The 18039-nt window shown below is 39.6% G+C and overlaps 1 protein-coding gene across 2 annotated transcripts in view; it reads right to left on the bottom strand.

Annotated features, from left to right (window-relative positions):
- Window positions 1-1309: 1309 nt before the first annotated feature.
- LOC114547131 (sodium/potassium/calcium exchanger 3) overlaps window positions 1310-18039 on the bottom strand; it is a 104021-nt gene continuing 87291 nt past the window's right edge. For both annotated transcript variants that reach the window (XM_028566370.1, XM_028566375.1), the window contains 7 exons: window positions 15851-16011; window positions 13137-13407; window positions 10226-10392; window positions 8545-8659; window positions 7413-7525; window positions 6139-6204; window positions 1310-3090 (listed from right to left, as the gene is read on the bottom strand). In XM_028566370.1, coding sequence (XP_028422171.1) covers window positions 2938-3090; window positions 6139-6204; window positions 7413-7525; window positions 8545-8659; window positions 10226-10392; window positions 13137-13407; window positions 15851-16011 — 1046 coding nt within the window. In that variant the 3' untranslated portion in view covers window positions 1310-2937. The remainder of the gene's footprint in view (window positions 3091-6138; window positions 6205-7412; window positions 7526-8544; window positions 8660-10225; window positions 10393-13136; window positions 13408-15850; window positions 16012-18039) is intronic.

The following is an 18039-nucleotide window of genomic DNA, read 5'->3' as shown; positions in this document are numbered from 1 at the left end:
TCATTTAAGATTTAACAATATAGTGTTAGGGACAGATCAGATGGCCAGAGACTTGAGACTTGGACTCCCGGCAAAAGACTTGAGACTTGACTTGAACTTGCCCATCAAATACTTGAGACTCGACTTGGACTTCCAAAAAAATGACTTGTGAACATCTCTGATGTAAATCAGTTTATTGCAGGAAGACCACTGGGAACAAGGCCAACATCTTAATCTCTCAGTGTCTCAGAGCTCCACCCAGTGGTCCTCATCAACAAAAATGAGGATTTACAAACAATTCCAAAGACATGAGCATAAAACAATGTTAATTAGCTGAAAACTAAATGTTGTAGGCCTACATTCTAAATACAGTATATATCTTCAAATATAACTGCTCATCAGAAGTCATTCCAACATATGTGTTTCTAATAGCATATCCATCTCTGATATGTACAGCATAACCAAGACAGTGCCTTTTTTAGAACTTGGAAAATGCATATAAATTACACACAAAATAATCGGAATTATGAAAGAGGCATGCAAACTGACCAGTATTTAATATCTCTAGCCTACCTGAAAAAAAAAATACCCAAACCACTTTCTACTGAGTGTGTAAAATAACCATCTCTGAAGATGTCTCACAGCTCTACATCGCCCTCTTGTGGCTGCCAGAGGCGCATCCACACCTACAAGGCAGAGGATGCTTTCAATTAATCAGCAACTCTAATAATGAGAATTCTCAACAAAAAAATTAAGTAAAATAATAGTACATTTCTTCCACATTTTGTTTTAACACGTGCTGAAACAGAGTGGCAATACTGTTGACAAATGTGTTTTTTTTTGGCTCAAAGACAAGCAGGAGAATGGCCACAATCGTTGGTTTTGAAGCCTTAAATACAAGGGATGGCACGAGAGTTAAAGCACTGTGATTAAAGAAACAACTTGTTGTGAAAGTTCAAAGGGTGGTTTGCCATCAGGATGCGCTTCCTTCTTATCTGAAAGGCAATCGTTCACATCCGCGATTCATCGCTAATTCAACACGCGAGGGGGTAGGGCTGGGTACCGAATTTAAAAAATTTTTAGGCACCGGGCGAAATTGCCTCCTTAGTATCGAGGTATCGGAAAATTCTCATCTCATCAGCGTCAGTGAGCCAATAAGCATGCAGCATGCTTCTACCCAGATCTGAAAAATAAAGTATTGTTCAGGAACCGATATCAAGGTCACGGTATTAGTATGGACATTTATTTTTAACGATACCCAACCCTAGCTAGGGGAGGGGCAACATCTTCCACCCATGTTAGGACAAGTGAATAAGATTGCTTTTTTTTTTTTTTTTTTTTTTTTTTTAGGCCATCTCACCAAAAATCTGAACATTTCCACGGCAACTTGACTCGGCCGTGCAATGTCAAATAAAACACTGTGTTATAGAAATGTTGCGATATCTTTCCAAACTATACAAAACGTATAAATTATAAAGTTCTATTCTTAAATATAAACAACATCAAGTCAGTTTCCAGTACTTAGATTATATATATTAGGTACAGTACATTGTACAGCTCCGTCGTCAAAGAGCGGAGAACGTCCCGTTTAAATACACTGTACATGATCCAAAGGGCTGATACTGGTGCTTAGACATGATCTTTGAATAAATTAATTCATAAATAAATCATGATTATGTCTTCCCAGTAACAGTGGTGTCCTTGGTTCCCCTCGAGACTGTGACACGCACACGCTCACGCTCACACACACACACACACACACACACACACACACACACACACACACACACACACACACACACACACACACACACACACACACACACACACACACACACACACACTTACTGTGCACTCGAGCTGATGCTCCAAAGTCCACATCTAAGACTCTTAACTCCTATTCTAAAAATACTTTTGGCTTTAAGAAGTAATAATGTTATAACCAACTCTGAGACTAAAAACTAATTTTTCAATATGTACAAGAGGTCTACCGTCTAGAGGGAACTTTAAATTCAGTAGTTATATGTTTCGAGTAGCTGTAGACGCTTTGCAATGATAGAATAAGATCTCTAATCAATAAAGTGACAGTGCTGGATGTCAGTTCCAGGCACATCCCGTTCACATGTGGGTTTTATTACGGCGAAATAAATAAAGCCCACATGTACTGTAGATATGGCTGTAGAGAGACAAACAAGAAGAAACTGTGTGAATAGTGTTAACAATATAGATTCGGCCTGTCAAAGTGCAAAGCTAGAGTCGACATGTGGCTGGTATGGCATGCTGTGTCGGCTGCTACCGCGTACGGGAGACAATCTTGAAGCATTTTGAGTGAATAACTGGCAGACCAAATCACTAAAGTAAAACACAATAATAGTGTCACTGTCATCGCATCATTCAGCCCGGCAAGACGGACCCAGTTGTGCATAAGAGAATACCATATATCAGCTAATAATAAGTACTTATATAATCCTCAAATATATACACAGAAAAACAGTTTTGTTTTTTTTACCTAAAAGTACCTTAATGGTGTGCTTATATCCAAACTTGTACAAAGAGTAACAAACATTCCAGCTAAAAATCTCTGTTAGCGCAGGACTTCTCTCAGTCAGTTACAGTAGCAGCTTCTTCACCAACAGTAGCCTAACTGTCGGTGTAAATACAGTTACGTTCACTCAGCCAACCTTTCGGTTCATTAGACGATTGGCAGCAATCTCTGCTGCTGGGACTTTCTTTTTCACACCTCCTGTCCTGTCCCCCCTCCAAAATAAAACTTCTAGTGTCTTCTTTCTTGTGTGTATTGCACCAAAGATAACTCATATAGTGCTCTATTTTCTATTTGAAAAAATAAAAAAGGTAGGACTTGGTTTCAAGGCGCCGAGAAACTGGAAGCCGGGAGAGGGTTTTCTTCCTTCAACCAGAAGAAGAAGAACAAGACGGAGAAGAAGAGGAGGAGGGAGGTCAGTGGATGTCTCGGCACATTGGGAGGTTGACAAAGATGAAGACGTTGAACTCGATGAGGATGGAGAAGCATAGAAAGATGGCGTACATGGCGAGGCAGGCCAAGCCCAGTCGCCGGTCCAGAGTCCATTTGTTCAAATGGACACCGAGAACCTGCAGACAGGAGAGGAGGAATTAGTTTAAAGTGCTCATATTATGCTCATTTTCAGGTTCATAATTCTATTCTATTTAGAGGTTGTACCAGAAACAAATTATGAGTTCTGCACACAAAACACATGTAGTTTATAAAATATAATGTTTTATTATGAATTAAACTGCCCGACAATATAACGGCTTACAAGTCCATGTGAAATGATTAGACCATTAAACACACAACTGTTTGGATCCTTTCCAGTTTCTAAATTGTGAGGATTTTTCTGCATTGAGTACTTTTACTTTTAATACTTTAGGTACATTTTTTACAGTGTGGTATTAAAACTTTTACTTAAAGTGCTCATATTATGCTCATTTTCAGGTTCATAAATGTATTTAGAGGTTGTACCAGAATAGGTTTACATGGTTTAATTTTCAGAAAACACCATATATTTGTTGTACTGCACATTGCTGCAGCTCCTCTTTTCATCCTGTGTGTTGAGCTCTCTGCTTTAGCTACAGAGTGAGACATCTCACTTCTGTTCCATCTTTGTTGGGAGTTGCACATGCTCAGTAGCTAGGTAAGGACTACTAGCCAGTCAGAAGCAGAGTATGAGGGCGTGCCATGCTAGCAGCTAGGTGAGCATTATAACGTGTGTTCCAAAGTGACCACGTTTGTCTCTGAAGTAAAGGCTGGACTACAATAGAGCTGTTTGGAGCAGTTTGTGAACAGTGGTTTCTGTTGGAGATGGGAAGGCCCTTTGGGGGGGACTTTGGGCTTTTTCACTTAGTAACCTATAACGTGCACAAAAAAAGATAAATAACACAATAAAGGAAAGGGGAAAAGCCAAAAAGCATAATATGAGCACTTTAAGGCACATGTGTCAAACTCAAGCCCCAAAGCCAAAATCCAGCCCCTCACAAAGTTTGACCCGGCCCGTAAATCAATTTAGGTTCATAGTTGTGTGCCAAACCAAAAAGAGGGGAAACTGTAAATTAAATTGTAATTACACAACGCTGTAAGCCGACTTTGAGACTCAGACATTCGCCCAGAAGCAGAGAGATTGGACCATTGGATCCAATTCTCTGACGTGTCTCCTTCAGCACATCTCGCTCCTACATTTGAATAAAACAACAACCTGTAGCCTATTAGGGTTTTACAACACGCCTCAGTATAATATTGTCTTGACCTGGTCATCGTGATATGACAAAGGAATTCTACTGTATAGTAGAATACTCTCATGCACATCAAATATTATAAGAACAGCTGATTTCTGGCGCAGTAAACCGCTTCAGCCAGCGGGCGGTTTTTGTGGGTACTATAAAAAATAAAATCCTGCCGGTGCCACTGACTTCCTGCTCTGCTGAGCTTGGTTTTCCGTTTTGGAAGTGACGAGGTGAGATTCTAGACGCCAAGATATCATTCCAGTACATATTCTACATTCAAATAATCATCCATTCCACACGAGTTGACTGAACTGTGTTTCCTTTTGTCATTTCTCTCAACACACTGTTGACAGATTTCTCTCAATTCATCATTTTGTCCCCATCATTGTTGGCTAGATTTCCTATCTACATGCAGTAGGCTGACTCTGCGCTTGTCCATAGCACACAACTGCATCAGCCTTGTGATTACAAGCCAAACTGTTGGAATCCTGGAAGTTGGTAGAGATATCATCCCTATTTTAAATCTATACCTATGGTTGGATTGAAAACTACAAAGATATTATACATTGAGTGCATGTTAACACCTGTTCTCAAAAACAAGATGGATCCCAATGTCTCTCCGCTCTGCTGTAAATGTTACTGAGATTGGCAGTTTCATCCATTGTTTCTGGTCATGTGTGAACATACCTACAAGGCTCCTGGTCTAGCATTGTGTGTTACCTTTGGTGCTCCAATAGTGTTAGATCTACATTATGTGCCTCCTACTTGGTTTTCAAGATGTTCTCATCATCAATGTCGACAAAAAAAAGGCTATTCAGTGTACTGACTTTTGCAGCTAGGAATTTTTTTTTGCTTTTTGGATCAAGAACATCACTCCAACAAAAAAGTCATGGCGCAATCTCGTAATGGAGTGTATTCCCAATGAAAACATTCTACTGTATAAAATCTGGGATCCTTACTTGGAATTTATTGGGCCCACTGTAATCTTACATATTATTACATATATATAACATACATTACATACATATTACACTTATTGCGGTGTCTTAAGAAATACGGTATGTCTCTTAACATTCTACAGAACTTTTACCGCTGTACAATTGAATGTATACTGACAGGTAACATTGTAGTGTGGTTTAGCAGGGCGACTTCACATGACAAGAGTGGTCAGGATTGCATCTAAAATCATTGCTCCAACACATTAATGCTCCAACACATTTACTGGAGGTATTCTGCAGGATTCTAGTCTCATACAATCTCTTCTCCCTATTTCCATCAGGAGGACGTTTGCAGAGCATCCAAACGCGCACAACACGTTTTAGGGATAGTTTTTACCCCCAGGTAATAGGGTTATTGAACGATAGCACAACAGGAAGGAGGGCTGTGGTCTGAACTTAGTCACTTATGTATATTGTGTTTGGATATTCTATAATGTTTTTAATGCTATTATGTTTTTTTAAATTGTTATTATTGACTGGTGCTGAGAGAGTGCTAAGGCACATTGTATTTCATTGCCGTGGTACTTTGTACTAATATGCATATGACAATAAACTTGAACTGAACTGATATTACAAGGGTTTCCTAATCCAGTCTAGCCTATCATTGTACCCTCTTGGTAAAAAAAAAAATATATATATATTATTATTTTTTTTTTTTTTTTTTTCCTTCATGTCATTTGATGTATTTTATTCGGTAGGTTGGAAGGGCTGGAGATGGAAGTATTGTCTGTTATCTTAATTTGTATTTTCTACTGTTACCCTCTCATTTGGTCATGTCTTGTCTAAGCTGTTCTGATGCTTTGTTTGTTTTATTTTAAAATTCCAATAAATATATTTAGGAGAAGATGTTCGATGAATCGCCAGGACCGCCCAATTCAGTAAATTGTACCAATCTAGTACTCACTGTGACGAATACTGAGGCTAGCAGGAGTCCAACCGAGAATATGAGTCCTCTGCTGTTAAGATAGATCTGAGGAGACAAACACAGAGATTACACGATTTTGTCACAGAAGATATAGTGTCAGGGTTGCTTTTAAAGAAGTCCGGTCCAAACTAAATAAGACAGTCTCTTGTTCTGTCCTGACACACACAGAATCACATCATGTATTTATGACTTTTATTACGCTTATTCCAAATGACTTATTCCTCTGTGAAAAGTAATCAGCTGTGGGTGCATTTGTGCATAGCTCCCTCACTGCACTGGTCTGCAATGAATATTACATTATTATTACTATTGTTCCCATCCTTTATGAACACAGCTCTGTTCTCTTCTGGTTTCAGTCCCAGTATGTTTTAGAATCAATTTTACTGATCACTTTTAGGGCTCTTTGTGGCCTCACAGCCTGCTCTCTGACCTCCTAGTACCGTACACACGGCACGCAGGGTTGGATTTGTGAAAAGGGGGGGTTTAGAACAGGTGGGATTTATCAAGATTGATTACTTACTGGGCGCATGGGTAGCTCACCTGGTAGAGCGAGCGCCCATATACAAAGGTTTACGCCTCGACGCAGCAGCCGCGGGTTTGACTCCAACCTGTGGCCCTTTGCTGCGTGTCATTCCCTGTCTCTCTCACCCCTTTCATGTCTTCAGCTCTGTCCTATAAATAAAGGCTTAAAATGGCCAAAAAATAATCTTTAAAAAAAAAGATTGATTACTTACTGATGTGCATACAATTAGGCTTGCGCACGTTTGATGAAAGGACCCTGATGTTTTTTTTTTTTTTTTATAATTTTTTTGGGCATTTCAGGCCTATAATTCCACAGGACAGATGATGATATGAAAGGAGAGAGAGAGGGGGAATGACATGCAGCAAAGGGCCGCAGGTCGGAGTCAAACCCGTGGCTGCTACGTCGAGGAGTAATCCTCTATATACAGTATGTGCGCCTGCTCTACCAACTAACCAACCCCGGCCACGCCCCTGACGTTTTTAACGAATGGGAGTGTTCAGGGGGAGGGGATGTGTTCATGTTGTAAGTTCTGTGTTTTGTATGCTGTTTTGAAAAATAAAAATTGTTAATCATGAAAAAGAAAAGAATTATGTTTTTATGACCGGTCTGCTTTATTGTTTTGTGAAGCACTTTGTAACGTGGATTTTGAAAAGTGCTCTATAAACAAAGATTCTCATTAACGAGTATAGGTCCAGCAGAATGTCCTGTGGCGGAGCTGAGAAGCACTCACGTTGGAGCCGTAGTCGATGCAGAGTGTCTGCAGGGTCCAGGGCAGGCCCAGGCCCACCAGGATGTCAAACACATTACTGCCTATGGAGTTGGAGATGGCCATGTCTCCCAGACCTGATGTAGGGAGAGAAACAATGTCAAGGTGTGTATACAGACACGGGACAAGTCAATTATGACAAGCAATATTGTGCTGAGTCACGCCATTCCTCTTAACAGCTTTCCAGCTTTGTTTCACCCAACACCAGTAGGGATTTCAACCTCCTGCACAGGTGTGTGTTTGTGTGTGTGTGTGTCTCAACGGTGGAATGTAACTGTATGTAAATGTAAGTACATTTACTCAAGTGCTGTACTTAAGTACAAATGTTGAGGTACTCGTACTTTACTTGAGTCTTTTCTTTTCATGCCACTTTCTACTTCTACTCCGCTACATTTCAGAGAGAAATATTGGACTTTTAACTCCACTACATTCATCTGACAGCTTTAGTTACTAGTTACTTTACAAATTATTATTTCTGCACACAAAACACATGTAGTTTATAAAATATGATGTTTTATTATGAATTAAACTGCCCAACAATATAACGGCCTACAAGTCCATCTGAAATGATTAGACCAATAAACACACAACTGTTTGGATCCTTTCCAGTTTCTAAATTGTGAGGATTTTTCTGCATTGAGTACTTTACATGGTTTCATTTTCAGAAAACACCATATTTTTGTTGTACTGCACATTGCTGCAGCTCCTCTTTTCACCCTGTGTGTTGAGCTCTCTGTTTTAGCTACAGAGTGAGACATCTCACTTCTGTTCCATCTTTGTTGGGAGTCGCACATGCTCAGTAGCTAGGTAAGGACTACTAGCAAGTCAGAAGCAGAGTATGAGGGCGTGCCATGCTAGCAGCTAGGTGAGCATTATAACGTGTGTTCCAAAGTGACCACGTTTGTCTCTGAAGTAAAGGCTGGACTACAATAGAGCTGTTTGGAGCAGTTTGTGAACAGTGGTTTCTGTTGGAGATGGTAAGTCCCTTTGGGGGGGACTTTGGGCTTTTTCACTGTGTGTGTGTGTGTGTGTGTGTGTGTGTGTGTGTGTGTGTGTGTGTGTGTGTGTGTGTGTGTGTGTGTGTGTGTGTTTTTACCTTGCCGTGCAACTATAACACTAGCCATGCAGTCTGGGACGCTGGTGCCTGCTGCTAGGAAGGTGATGCCCATGATAACGTCTGGAATGCCCAGAGTGAAGCCGATCACAGTCACCTGAAAGCAAACATACTCTTTATATATATATTAGGGCTGTCAAAATTAACGCGTTAATTTTTGCGTTAATTTTTTAATATTTAACTCGTTAAAAAATAATTAACGAAATTAACGCAGCTGTGTTTGTTTACTTCATGTGGCGGCTGAGAAACGTAATACGTCTCCATAACAGCAGGCGGCGCTACTCTGTATTGTTGCCCAAGTAATGAACACCGGCAGCTGATTGGACGAACGCGTCACATGGGTTTGTTTTCTCCGGATATTGAGAGCCAGACTGTCATGGCGGCCGTTCAGAATACGATCTCATATTGTACTAAAATAGTTCACTGAAACATGTTTCTGAAAACATTTTAAGCGAGAAATAGGCCGTGATGCAGTTGCTGAATCGGTCTTCATTTCAGCTCAACAAAGGTCAGTTTAGAAGATTTTCGTCAGATTTTGAGACTCTAGTCACCTCGTTCCGCCATTTCCGGGTGAGTCCCGACCCTGCCCTGACTGAACCGACTGAACTGAACTGAACTCGGCTCGTTGGAGATGAACTGAACTCTCGGCTCGTTGGAGATGAACTGAACTCTCGGCTCGTTGGAGATGAACTGAACTCTCGGCTCGTTGGAGATGAACTGAACTCTCGGCTCGTTGGAGATGAACTGAACTCTCGGCTCGTTGGAGATGAACTGAACTCTCGGCTCGTTGGAGATGAACTGCTCCTCGCCTGTAAAGTAGACGAGAGCAGGCGACAGCAGCCGGGGACGGTGACAAAAATCTGCTCTCAAGTCAGACAGTTTCTAGTCGTTTCAGCAGCCTTCAGCAGGACTAAATAAGCCAAATTGTTGCTGCTGTTGTTCTGAAAGATATTAAACATTCTGAACTTAGCAGAACCTTTCCTCGTTTGTTTTTTTCTTCATATTTGCAAAGTTAAATGATTGAGCATTTAAATATCCATTATTATAAGCTTCAGTCTCAATTTCAAAAAGCGATTAATCGCGATTAATTACAGCAAATTGTGCAATTAATTAGTTAATTTTTTTAATCGACAGCCCTGATAGCCCTAATATATATATATATATATATATATTATATATATATATATATATATATATATATATATATATATATATATATATAGTTCAGCAGGACAGTTAATCAAATAAAGACTACAACTGTCGGTGCTTCCACATGATACAAGCCTTCCATGACAGCGCACGCCCCCCACCCCTCCTCCACACAGTTGCTAGTAGCCAAGGAGGAACCGGAGGATTAAATAAACATGATGGACTCTTCAGAAGAGGTCATTATCTTCACTCGAGTTTCTGCGCGGGAAAGTCGCCCGACGCCACAATCTCCTGAACATAGTCCTACTAAGAAATCCAGAGAGAGTTGTGTGGAGCTGATAGTCTTAATTAGCTTTGTAGCAACTCATCTGGCAATGGCTTGAATGTAACAGACATTCATTAATATCAAAAAGTAATGCACTAAAGCTTTAAACTAAACTACAAAGAGCCACATGCAACTGTGACATGTAAGTGCAATTTGTTAGTGTTTGTGAGTGAGAGCGACTGGACTGACCATCCAGACCATGATGTAGGAGAGGCCGGCGATCCACATGGTGGCGGTGAAGAAGGAGACCATGAACCACCTCTCCCAGCGCCGCTTGGCACAGTTGGGCACGGTGAGGAACAGAAGCAGGGACAGAGGCCACATTACTATCCACTTCAGCTTGTTACACGCTCCATCTGAAGGGAGAAGGACAAAGATAGCAGATAGCATGATGGCTTCAGTGATACATAGCACCAACAACAAACATTTCTTCCAACTTTGGACATGCCCTAACCACTTATTCTAGTCTTCTGTATCTACTACTCAAAAGCCAAAAACAAGCAATGGGAGCCCAACCCCCTTGTGGCCATTCTGGGGTCTACAAATGACACTGCTTTGAACTCTGGCAGGGACAAATGTCCGGTGTATCTGGGTACTGTACTGGCTAAAAAAACTGTATACAAACATCTGATGCTGTGCCTTCATTTGAGATGTGGCTGAGAGAACTGGGCGAGGTCCTCCATCTGGAGAGGCTTTAGATTCACGAATGCAGGGAGGAGGAGTGTGTTTGATAGGGAATGGGGACCAGTTTGGAAACATTTAAGGGGGCTGAGGGAAGAAAGTGTGGGATGAGGGGGGTCACATATTGTATATTAATACTGTAATATTCAATTCAATTCAATTTTATTTAAAGTATCAAATCATAACACAAGTTATCTCGAGACAGTTTACAGATAGAGTAGGTCTAGACCACACTCTATAATTTTTTTTTTTTTTTTTATTTAAGCTTTATTTAACCAGGAAGAAACTCGTTGAGATTAAAAATCTCTTTTTCAAGAGTGTCCTGGCCAAGGCAGGCAGCAGTACAACCACACATACATGCCAATACAAAATACACAAAAACACTAAGAACATAAAACAATTGAAACAGCAAATCCCTCAGAGTCAACCAGAATACTAAACACATCAGGTAAATTCCCTCCAAGTCAAACAACATCCTCTTAAAAGCGACCAATGAGACCAGTTTAGTAAGTTTCATGGATTTTTGCAACTTGTTCCATGCAGAGGGAGCAGCAAACTTAAATGCCTTTTTACCCAGCTCAGTTCTAACCTTTGGAACAGACATAAGGAAAAGATCCTGGGAACGAAGATTGTAAGTCCCAGTACTGTTTACATTGATATAGGTCAGAAGGTAGGATGGAAGGAGACCTAAAATAGCCAGTATGACCTAAAGTATGCCAGTGTTGAAGTCTCCGTGTTGATAAAGAAGGCCATCCAACACGTTCATATAGATCACAGTGGTGAGTGAGGGCTTTCATACCAGTGATGAACCTCAGAGCTCCATGGTGTACAGTGTCCAGTGCATGTAAACTTTTAGACAAAGCATGCATGTATAAAACATCACCATAGTCAAGTACAGACATAAAAGTGGCATTGACCAGCCTCTTTCTAGATTCGAACGAGAGGCAGGATTTGATTCTGAAATAAAACCCTAATTTAAGTTTTAATCTTTTAGCTAGCTGCTCAATATGAAGGGTAAAAGAAATAGATTCATCAATTAAAATACCAAGATATCTGTACTTAGATACACATTACATTTTTGTACCATGAGAAGTGAGGATTGAGGGCAGATTTGATTTAAATTTTGAATTTGAAAAAAGCATGACTTTAGTTTTATCTGCATTTAAAACAAGTTTTAAATTAAAGAGATTATGTTGAAGCGTGTTGAAAGCAAGTTGTAGCTGAGAGAGGGCCTGGTCTGCAGTGGGTGCTGAACAATACATTACAGTGTCATCAGCATAAAAATGAAATTTTACGTTAGACACATTATGATCAATATTATTGATGTAGAGGATGAATAACAGTGGCCCCAGGACTGACCCCTGAGGCACACCTTTTGTTATTTTTAGGTAGCGAGAAGTGCTACCCACCGCCTGCACACACTGAGTTCTATCTGTAAGGTAGTTAACAAACCAGCCAACAGTTTGTTCACAAAGCACAGCCCTATACAGTCTCTGTTTAAGTACTGTGTGGTCCACTGTATCAAATGCCTTCAAAAGGTCAATAAAAGGGCTGCACAATGCTGCTTGTTGTCCGTAGCTTCAATAAAATCGTTTAAAACCTTAAGAGCTGCTGATGTTGTACTATGCCCTTTTCTAAAACCAGATTGGAAGTCAGATAAAATATTATGATATTTACAAAGACCCAACAATTACAGTAATTCCATCAAGAGCAAGCAGTGCGACAGTGGCGAGGAAAAACTCCCTCTTGGGAAGAAACCTGGGACAGAGCCAGGCTCTTGGTAGGCGGTGTCTGACGGGCTGGTTGGGGGTATGATGAACAGTGGCAATAATAGTCACATAATAATAGTGGTAGTTGCAAAGGACATTTTTCGGTACAAAGACATCCCAAACAAATTGAATGTCAAGTTGTCATGACCAAGACAAGTTCGGGTAATGTCACTTTGATTAATGTCAAGTTGTCATAATCAAGACAACCCATACAATGTCAACTTGTCATGACAAAAACCGAATGACCCTTAATGACAGAAGTCATAATGACTTGTTTAACATTTATGACACGTTTTTGTTTGTTACAATTATGTCGATACCTTCAAGTAAAGTGTTACCCAGTTTTCTTTCCTCTTTTGACTCCGGGTTTGCTCTTTAGTCTCTTAACATAAGTCTTGCTATTTGCTACTGTGCCTCACCATTGATGTATTTAGAATCCGCCAAATAATTACAATCGTATATGTTCTTGGTTGCTGCTGTATTGTTGTAATTGTATGAATAAGAAAATGGAAAAGTAATATTGCTTGTATGAACCAGTGCAGTCTGTACCCAATGCTGATCTGCAATAAACATATTTACAGCAAAAAAAAGAAAGAAAACATTTATATTGCCAGGGATCATTTGATTTTAACATGTCAGCTGTGCTGTACCTGGCACTTTGAAGGGCACCAGGGGGCCACTGCTTTCGTCTTCGCCCACTCCTTCCTCGTCGTTCTCGTTGTTTTCGTTGTCCTCGTTTTCGTTCTCCGTCTCGTTCCCAGACTCCAGCAGCTGAAGTCGACTCCTCCCGTTCAGACCCTGCTCAGCTCCGCCCATGCCATTCTCTAAGCCCCGCCTCCCCTGAGCCCTGGCCGCCGAGTCGGAGTCGCCGTTAGTGATGCGGTTGACTCGGGTCTCCGTGGTGTTGATCAGTCTCTGTCTCTGGAAGGGATTATGGGACATTATTACATACAACATTAAACTTTACAATACAATACTTCCATTAACACATTTGGACATTGTGTATTGCTGTTGAGTAACATGTCAGAGAGTGTGTCAGATCCATTTTGAGTCCTAGTTAACTGTTTAAAAAAAAAAAAAGTAAAAATAATTATAGAAATCAGAAAAAAAGCTTCTCATATTTGTCTGAAGCAGAAGTTAAAGGGTAATTTCGTGTTTTTTCAATCTGGACCCTATTGTCCTATGTTTTTGTGTCTTAAGTGACTTGACATTGCTTCAGTATTGAGCGAGAACCCTGTGACCGGCAGCCACAGACTGCAATGTAACCGTATGGGGCAAATGTGCATCGTCAATTTGGTCCACTAAAAGTGCTTTTTTTTGCCACTGACAGACAATTATGAAAAGGATCCCTACAGAGATAAGCTGTTTTAAACTCTTTTTAAGACCTTTCTGTTTAACCAGAAACAGTTCTGAGGTCTAACGCTAAACCCACCAGACTCCATTTAAAAAAGCATTAATTTTAGCGTGTATAGAGCCAACATATTTTCACATGTATATCGTAAACTGTGTGTTTATTTCAACCAAAACTAGAGTTGTTATGGTTGGAAAAGTGGAAAGACGATCAAAAATTGCTTTTCATAGTTTTATTTTGTTTCTGTTGACTTTGAATGAAGTGTATTTTATGATGTTAAAATGATTGTTTATTTACATGGAGTCTGGTGGCGTTAGCAATTTCGCGGATGTTTTTATGTTTTAAAAAAGAAAGGTCCACCTCCTTAGAAATCCTTTCCATAATATTGTCAGACACTTAGAATATTAATCTGAGTCTGTCAGCGGCAAAACGAGCACTTTTGTGAAGGTAAATACCAGCTGGACATTGCCCTGTTGACTTACATTGTAGCTAGTTGCAGACTGCAGCAATTTCCCTTAATACTGGACCAATGTCAAAGCCTGCTGTTCCCATCAGTCACTTAGACACAAAAACATAGGAAAATAGGATCCAGGTTGAAAAAACCGAAGTTACCCTTTAATGTTCTTTTCTCTTCTTTCAGTCCAAATGTGGTTGTTTGGTTTGGATTTACATCCAGACTGTAGTCTGCAGCAGACAGGTGCTTGAGAGAAAATGTTGGCTGTAATATCCGAAAGAAAATTAACATTCATTTCACTCCCTCGTCTGTGGAAGCCAGACAGGGTTATTTAGTTTGTATTCATGCTAAGACTCTGCATTGGAAGGGATTTTTTTGAAAGTAACTTGAGGGTAGCTTTGCTGCTTTTCAACTTTTCCCAATTTGAAATAGCTTGTAGCATGTAAAACCACATAACTCAACATACAGTCGACGGCCAAAGAAGTGTAAACACATTCAGGGAACTTGACTCTGGCTTTTTGATACTCCCTAAAGAACACAGAAATAGACATACGGCTAAAAACCTGGGCTGCAACTAACAATTATTTTTATTAGAAATTAATCCACTGATTATTTCCTCAATTAATCGTTTGGTCTACAAAAATGTCAGAAAATGGTGAAAAAGTCAGAAAATAATAAGAAATAAGAAAAAAGTCCAAGTTAATGTCTTTAAATGTCTTGTTTTGTCCAAAACCCAAAGATGTTCAGTTTAATATGATATAATATTTAAACAGAAAAGAGCAGGAAATATCCATATTTGACAGAGTGAAAACAGCATTTTCTGCAATTTTTCAGCCAACAATAAATCAATTATCAAAACAGTTTAGCAAATGTTTTTCTGTTGATCGACTTATTGATTAGTCCACTAATCGCTGCAGCTCTACATGAAACAAAATCAACAAAGCTGAACAAGATAAACATAAACATAAGACTACTATGTACAGATATAAGTTTGTATATAAAAAAGTGAATATATACAGTACACATACATATGCATACACACATACACGGATGAAAACAAACAGCTCTATGAGGAGTAGGGCTGCATATGAGGAGAATATGCGATATGCGATAACATTGTTGAATATTCCAATAACAATATTAAGTGCGATAAATACACATATTAAAGTGTACTCAGCTCTGCATTTCTGCTGCTTTCAGTATTCTGTTAAAATACAACAAATTGCTTGTTGAACTTAAAACAAATGAAAGGAAATCATTTCCAACATTCTTTTATTGAACAAATGATTTGAACATAAAAGGCACCACTAGAAAAAGAATGACATTTGAATGTGCATCTACCAGTTTTGTGAAGGCATTAATAGAGCTGCAAAGATGAAGTGATTAATTGACAATTCAATTATTCACGTATATATTATTCATATATATATATATATATATATATATATATATATATATATATATATATATATATATATATATATATATATATATTGCAGCCCTAATGAGGAATGTAAAGAATAATATGTAAGTGCGTGTAGAGATGAGTGTGTATGTACCTCATTGATAAGCATGCGCGAGGCCATGGTGAGGCGGGTTCTGGGGGAGAAGTGGCTGGTGATCATGATCCTCATGCCGGCCTCGGAGAAAGACAGCTGGTGGGGGTAGGCAGACAGCAGCTCGTCCACCATCAGCACTGACGGCTTACAATGGAAGTTAGCTACAGAGAGAAATCACACACACACACACACACACACACACACACACACACACACACACACACACACACACACACACACATTCATCTGACTGCAGTGCTTATTGTTCACTCATCAGTCAAAAATCATGGGAAATAATTTTTTTGGAACAAAAGACAAAATTGTGCACTCTGCAAGAGCGGGATATTATTTACAGAAAACTAACGTTTCAGTCACTCCAGACCTTCATAAAGAGTATTTTAAAGCTATAGTGCGTAGTTTCTGTTGCCCCCATGAGGAATTCTAAGTAATGACAAAAACACTGTCGGCACGTCCAACTCATTTGGTAATGGCTTGAATGTAACGGACGTTCATTAATGTAAAAATGTTACGCACTAAAGCTTTAAACAACAAACACAACCGGACTTATAATTGGTTCTGTGAAATTAAATGGATATGTTTAATTGCAATAAACACGGAATGGATATATGTATTTGCACAAATGGAAACATGAATCCAAGTATTTTTTAGAGGTTAAGTGGCAACAAGTTAAAACATTTTGGGGTCACTGTTGTGACTGCTAGAGCAGGGCCTGCTGTGTTTCTCTGTCTCCCAGGAGTTCTTAAGTTCTGGCTGTGAACCTCGCACTGTCTCTCTCTTCATCCAGCCGGCACCATGCTTTTGTATAGTCGGCCTGGTTAATAGTTTTCATTCATTGTTACTTTAACATCATCCCTTGTATATTTAGTTATCTTTGTTACTCCACTATGGTTTCTTGTCAAATTCAGTAGAGCCCGACCAATATATCGGCGGGCCAATATTATTGGCGCATATTAGGCATTTTCTTCTTTTTTTATATTCATTCATCAGAATCATTTATAATGATAAATGACAAATGATTCTGATAATTGAATATAAAAAAAATTAGTGTTGGCGTTGCATAGTTTGTCCACCAGAGGGCGCTCTACAACGTCCCTGTTAGCAACACTCTTTGATTTTTTTTTTTTTATTGTCTTTTTGTTCAAAGGACTTTAAGTTTCATATGTTAAGTTACGCATTTCTGGATTTTTATATATATATATTTGGCCGATATATTGGAATATCGGATTTTTAAATCATCAAATATTTGTATCGGTCGGGCTCTAATATTCAGTGAATAAATGTTAAACCTTTTAGCTGCAAACCTTATATCTCTTGTCTTTTGTCGTGGCTCGTGAGCCAGGTCATGACACTGTATATTCCTGATAGGGATATGAAATTTTTGTATGTGGTGTTGCAATTGAATTAAGATAATGATTGCCTATATGAATGTGAAATGTTGCACAAGTGACATGTGTGTTGATGGAGAGATAGTCCCATTGAAAAGAGACTGTCTATTGTCCCACACCTGGGGTCACAGAATGGGAGGGGCAAAATGTATTTAAGCCCGGTTGTGTTTGTTGTTTAAAATACTCTTGATGAAGGTCGGGAGGGACCGAAACATTAGTTTTCTGTAAATAAACGGTGATGCTATAGCAAGAGCAGAGCGGGGGATTTTTTTCCTTGGTTCCAAGTTGATGATATTTCCCAATGCACCTGCACCGAAGAATTTATGCATGTGCGATTTGTTTCTTCAAAAAAGTTAACATCTTATTAGTGAAAGAAAAAGGTGTTTTTGCAGCTTTACTCTGCGAGCCTCCGACTGGGGAGGGGGCCTGTGTATGTGTTTGAGTCTGCTTGCACTGCTGACCCTAGCTTACGAGCTAATTAGCATTTAAACTGACTCATCTTGCAGGTACGTTTTCAAGCTGTTCAGTGTGCTGATTACGGCTAATTAGCTATCTAGCCTGAAGAAGATTTCCACTGCGTTGCAAGAGAATGCGCCGCTGAAAGTCTGCCCTCGAGCAAAGGCCACCCCTAGCATGGGATAGTCTCGTGTTGGCAACTGTGCCTCGTTTTCACCTTCTCAAACAAGCTTGCGGTGTCAGGAAACAATTTAAATTTATCCACAGGGTTCCACGTTTGGATGTGATGGCAGCATTTTTTCCAGGCCTGAAATGTAAAAGATCTTG

The sequence above is a fragment of the Perca flavescens genome, chromosome 2, assembly GCF_004354835.1.
Source record: "Perca flavescens isolate YP-PL-M2 chromosome 2, PFLA_1.0, whole genome shotgun sequence".
Classification (NCBI taxonomy): Eukaryota; Metazoa; Chordata; class Actinopteri; order Perciformes; family Percidae; genus Perca; species Perca flavescens.
The sequence above is the reverse complement of the archived record's forward strand: the minus strand, read 5'-3'. Positions and strand labels throughout refer to the sequence as shown.